Genomic DNA, 5763 nt, shown 5'->3' with positions numbered 1-5763 from the left:
AGGATCGCAGCCCGATTCGCAACCACTACGCTACCAGAGCTCCTTTGGAAACCCTATACAGGGTCACTATGAGTCAGAACCGACTCGACAGTACTTAACAACAACAAGACATTCTGGTATGGCACTGCTAATTACAAGGTCAGTGGTTCAAACCCACCAGCCAGTCTTTGAAAACCCTATGCAGCAATAAGAAGACATTCAAGTGAAGATGTCAAGTTGGCAAGCCCCTGGGTGAGGGCGCTGCTCTAGGAACCACACTGATAAATGGGCCGAATACCATTAGAGCTCAGCCGGAGGTACAGATTTAGGGGCTGAGTGCATGAAGATGTTATTTGAAGACCCAGACCTTCCTGATATTAGCTGAGGAGACAGAGTAGTTTATGAGAGGAGGGCCCTGAATGGAGTAGGGGTACTTGGGTATTTTAAAGTGGTGGTGTTGTGTGCCACTGAGTCAGTTCTGACATAGAGACACTGTATAGGGTTTCTGAGAGTGGCTGGTACAGTTGAACTGCCAACCTTGAGGTTTACAGTCCAGTGCTTATCCTACAGCACCACACCAGGGCTCATTTTAAGGTGGTAGTTGTTGTTGTTAAGTGCTGTTGAGTTGGTTCCGACTCATAGCAACCTGTGTATGGTTTCCGAGGAGTGGCTGCTGAACTTGAATTGCTGGTCTTGAAGTTCAGGGCATTAACCCACAGCGTCACACATACAGGAAAAGTGAGGAACAAAAAGATGGAAACAGCAATTGGAGAAGTAGGAGGAAAACTAAGAAAGTACAGAGGCAGAAGACAAACAAGGACTGAACTTTAAGAAGAGAGACATTAAATCAGAAGAGACACTACGTTGCCCATAAGCTTGGTTGGGCATCCCTGTGTCTGTGTTGTGGACCCTAGGAGAGTGGGAAGGCTGGGTGCCCTCCCCGATAGATGAGAAGTCACATGGGGAACAGTGAACCACATGCTCTTATGACACAAGGCCTGATGTCTGGCCTTCTGAGTGTGCATGCAAGCGGGCTAAGCATGTGCTTCCCCATCAATACCATAAGGTCCACACTGAGTCTGCCACCCACTCCCTTTCCGCAGGCACACTGGTTGGCCAGAGACTCTCAGACCATCCTGATGTGAGGAAAATTGGGTTTACAGGCTCCACAGAGGTGGGAAAGCACATCATGAAAAGGTACGTGCCTGAGGGAGTGGGGAGAGAAGGCCACAGTTGGCCCTAGAAACTGCCACCTCTGGCTACAGTGTCTAAAAGTGACAGTGGCGTCATGTAATCTAGAACATGCTTCTCAAACTGGAATGTGTGCAGATTCTGTGTGGTGGGGACTGGGATTCTGTATGTCTTATCAGCTCTTGAATGAGCCCTGTGCTGCTGCTCTAGACACCACACCACAACCAACAGGGGTCTGTGCTGCCCAGTGAGGAACCACAAGTCACATTGGGCCACTCAAGACTGTGAGTTGTAAACTGCATACTAGATTTTGAAAGCTTAGAATGAAAAATATGTAAACAATTTCATTAATAATTTTAAGTTGATTACAAGTTGAAAGGATAACTTTTTTATTATATTGAGTTAAATAAAATATATTATTAAAATCCATTTCACCTGTGATTGGGCAACATTAATCTAGAACATAACCTCTCTTATTCCTTGGACTTTGGCCTCAATAAATGGGGTGATGCTTCTGCCTCTGCTATTCATTCAGGATGTAATCTGGGCCAAGTCACCGCCTCCCCAGTCCTCAGTTTCCCCATCAGCTCATTGAAAGTAGTTTGGTGGGTTCTATGGCTCTGCTTTGAAAACCAGAAGAGAGGGAAGGAGCAGGGCAGGTGAGAAGTTCTGCAACTGGTCTTCTCAGAATCCGGGAGACCTGTGTGTGCCCTGAAGTTGGTGCTGGCTGGCTAAAGGAACGTATCTCTGGGGACAGATTGAAATTCATTTCATGCCTGTTGATATGTCCTGAACAAACCTCCAGCTTCTCTCTACAACTGAGATGCCGAGACTTCTAGAACCACTGCAGCTACAATGGTGGCAGTAATTTTGTTGCTGATTTTTCTATCCAGCAACATTTCTTGAACACCAACTGCATCTGAGTTCCTCCCACTCCAGTCCCACTAACCCCTTGTCTCCTTCCAGCTGTGCCCTGAGTAACGTCAAGAAAGTCTCCTTGGAGCTGGGTGGGAAATCACCTCTCATTATCTTTGCTGACTGTGACCTGAACAAGGCTGTGCAGATGGTGAGGCAGGGCCTGGGGGAGGCAGATTGACGGGTGGGGTGGTGCACCTTTCTCTGATTCTACAATACGACCTGGCAAGACCACAGATGTGGCCAAGCCCATAGGGACACCATAAGTTTGAGGAGTAGGAAGGGGGCCCTGAGGAATGATGTGTACTCCTTCAAAAAGGAAGTCCCAAGAAGAAAAGAAACAAAAACAAAAATCCCCAAATCAGCTACAATTCCCAGAACTATAACACATGAGCCATGCCGCTCTGTTCTGAAACAAACACAGTGACTTTTCTTGTTTCATAGCAAAACAAACCAGACCCATCCTAGTGTGCATGAAAGTATCTGCAGCAGTCTTCTGAAGTCCACTCACTTCTGTTTCCAATTCCCTACAGAATGGACAGGGATAGTCAATACTGCCACCCTCTTGCATGGGTATCACATCTGCACCCTGTCATCTCTCATTCCACCATTCAGGGTGAAGGAGGGCCTGCATGGTATCTGCATGCCCAGTGCCAGCAGTGCCTGTCCTGTGGTGGGTGGTCAGCTCACGGTGTGTGTGATTTTCCCTGTAAGAAGGGGTTCTTGAGTCCATGGGGGACCCTAATCCAGTACTGTGCCCCACAGGGGATGAGCTCAGTGTTCTTCAACAAAGGAGAGAATTGCATTGCAGCTGGTCGGCTCTTCGTAGAGGACTCCATTCATGACCAGTTTGTGCAGAAAGTGGTAAGTCTTACCTGCCGCAGGATCTCAGAGCTGCTGGTTCACCTAGAGAGCAGGGGGTGGGGAGGGAGACTGGGCAAGAGCATTTGGGATCCGCACTCTGGAGCAGAGTTCACCAGGATCAGATGACCCTAGGGGAAGTTGTTAAAAGTCTATTATTTCATTAAAAAAAAAAATAGCAACCCAACTCCAATGGTCATAATCAAAAAGGGAATGTTTTAGGTTGGGTCCCTGGACTGAAATTGAGGTGCATGTGCAGGTGAGCTCTCAGGAAGGTGTGTGAGGGTGGGGATGAGGTAGGTGAGATAAGACAAGGAAAAGGGAGAAGCAAGGACATCGGGAGCTCCGAGCCTGACTTATCACTGCAGGAGCATATCCTTGGTCAAGACCCTGTCCTTTGTACCCTTAGTCAGACATTGACTATAGATTGTCACAGGTGGAGGACGAGCACCATTCAGTGGAAGGTAATTCTCCAGAGAAGAATTCCCACAGCAACAGGGGAGGGGGAAACAACCCCACAAGTAAAGGGGACCTGGTTGGTGTAACTAACTGCATCCCCACTGAAGCTGGTAAACCTGGCCTTGGGGACCACGAGTCCTCACCTGTACCCTAGGATGTCCTTAATGTCTCTCTCCCCAGTCTCTCTAGAGGTGGGCTGCATTCTCCCCAGCCAGCCTCAAAACATGGTGGGGCTGTGAGGGCTCTAACTTTGAATTCTTACAGTATAGGACCAGAGCAGGAACAAGTATCTCTACGTACCCTTTCCGAAGAAGCAGTGGCAAAGGATGTAGGTTAGCATCAGTGACACAAGGGAGTGGGGAACTCTGAGCAGAATCTGATCCCAACAGATGCAAGAAGAGCATCAGGAATTATGTGTACTTCGGAGGTCAAGAAAAATAGAGCATTCTGCTGAGTCATCCTGAGGGAGGAAGATGTTAGAAGGAGGGAAGATGGTTTGATGGTGGAGCTTAAATTGTGGGTAAAAGCACAGATGTCAGTGCAGAAAGGAAGGAATTTTCTAGAAGAGAAGGTGACAATGAGCTTTTGCTGTGCAGCAGACTACTCCAAAACTTAGTTGCTTGGAATTTGGTGGTGTTAAGTGCCATCGAGTTGGTTCTGACTCACAGCAACCCTGTATAGGGTTTCCAAGGAGCAACTGAACTGTCAACCTTGTGGTTGGCAATCCAGTGATTTTCTTACAGCACCACACAATAGCAGTTTATTTAGCTCAAAATACTGGGGCTGGCAGTTTGGGCCAGGTACTAGCCTAAGCCCCCTAATCTTGCCTGGGCACCTGCAGTTAGTCATCAGGTACACTGGGGTTGGTGTCAGTTGTTCAGCGGGTGTCGTGATTTCCTTGGACTGCCATAACAAAATAGCACAAAGTGGTGGCTTAAAATTACTTTCTCACAGTTCTAAAAGGTCCACATTCAGAACATCAATCTTACCAGTTCTTCCTGAAGGTTCTGAGAGATGAACATGTCTTTTTCCTAGCTTTGGGTTGTTGTTGTTAGGTACCATCAAGTCAGTATTGACTCATAGTGACTCTGTGTACAACAGAATGAAACACTGCCCAGTCCTGGGCCAACCTCACAATTGTGGCCACACTTGAGCCCACTGATGCTGCCACTTTGCCAATCCATCTCGCTGGGGGTCTTCCTCTTTTTCTCTGACCCTCCACCTTACCAAACATGATACCCCTCTCCAACGACTGATCCCTCCTGACAATATGTCTGAAGTATGAGATGCGAAGTGTGGCCATCCTGGCCTCCAAGGAGCACTCTGGGTGCACTTCTTCCAACACAGATCTGTTTGTTCTTTTGGCAGCCCATGGCACTCTCAATATTCTCCTCCAACACCATAACTCAAAAGCATCAATTCTACGGTCTTCCTTATTCACTGTCCAGCTTTTGCATGCATATGAGGTTATTGAAAATACCATGGCTTGGGTCAGGCGAACCTTAGTCCTCAAGCTGACATCTTTGCTCTTCAACACTTTATAAAGGTCTTTCTTGTGCAGCAGATTTGCCTAATGCAATACATCATTTGATTTATTGACAGCTGCTTACATGAATGTTGATTGTTGATCCAAGAAGAATGAAATCCTTGACAACTTCAATCTTTTCTTCCATTGATAACAATGTTGTTTACTGGTCCAGTGGTGAGGATTTTTGTTTTCTTTACGTTGAGATGTAATCCATACCGAAGGCTGTTGTTTTTGATCTTCATCAGTAAATGTTTCAAGTCCTCTTCACTTTCAGCAAGCAAGGTTGTATCATCTGCATATCACAGGGTGTTAATGAGTCTTTCTCCAATCTTGATGCCACACTTTTCTTCATATAACCCAGCTTCTCAGCATACAGGTTGAATAAGTATGGTGAAGGAATACAGCCTTGTCGCACACCTTTCTTAATTTTAAAACATTCAGTGTTCCCATTTTCTGTTCAAACAACTGCCTCTTGGCCCATGTACAGATTCCTCATGAGCACATTTAAGTGTGCTGGAATACTCATACTTCACAATGTTGTCCATAGCTTGTCATGATCCACACAATCGAAAGCTTTTGCGTAGTCAGTAAAGCATAGGTAAACATCTTTCTGGTGTTCTCTGCTTTCAGCCAAGATCCACTGGACAGCAGCAATGATATCCCTCATTCCACGTCCTTTTCTGAATCTGACTTGAACTTCTGGAAGTTCTCTCTCAATGTATGCCTGCAGACATTTCTGTATTACCTTTAGTAAAACTTTGCTCACATGGGATATCAAAGAGATTGTCTGATGATTTCCGCATTCCATTGGGTCATCTCTCTTTGGAATG

General features: G+C 46.3%; 1 protein-coding gene across 1 annotated transcript in view; it reads left to right on the top strand.

Annotated features, from left to right (window-relative positions):
- The window catches only part of ALDH1L1 (aldehyde dehydrogenase 1 family, member L1), an 80382-nt gene that overhangs the window by 65026 nt on the left and 9593 nt on the right, over positions 1 to 5763 (top strand). The window contains exons 15-18 of the mRNA XM_006876226.1: positions 894 to 897; positions 1083 to 1176; positions 2137 to 2236; positions 2851 to 2949. Coding sequence (XP_006876288.1) covers positions 894 to 897; positions 1083 to 1176; positions 2137 to 2236; positions 2851 to 2949 — 297 coding nt within the window. The remainder of the gene's footprint in view (positions 1 to 893; positions 898 to 1082; positions 1177 to 2136; positions 2237 to 2850; positions 2950 to 5763) is intronic.

Source organism: Chrysochloris asiatica, unplaced genomic scaffold (assembly GCF_000296735.1).
Source record: "Chrysochloris asiatica unplaced genomic scaffold, ChrAsi1.0 scaffold00367, whole genome shotgun sequence".
Taxonomy (NCBI): domain Eukaryota; kingdom Metazoa; phylum Chordata; class Mammalia; order Afrosoricida; family Chrysochloridae; genus Chrysochloris; species Chrysochloris asiatica.
The sequence above is the reverse complement of the archived record's forward strand: the minus strand, read 5'-3'. Positions and strand labels throughout refer to the sequence as shown.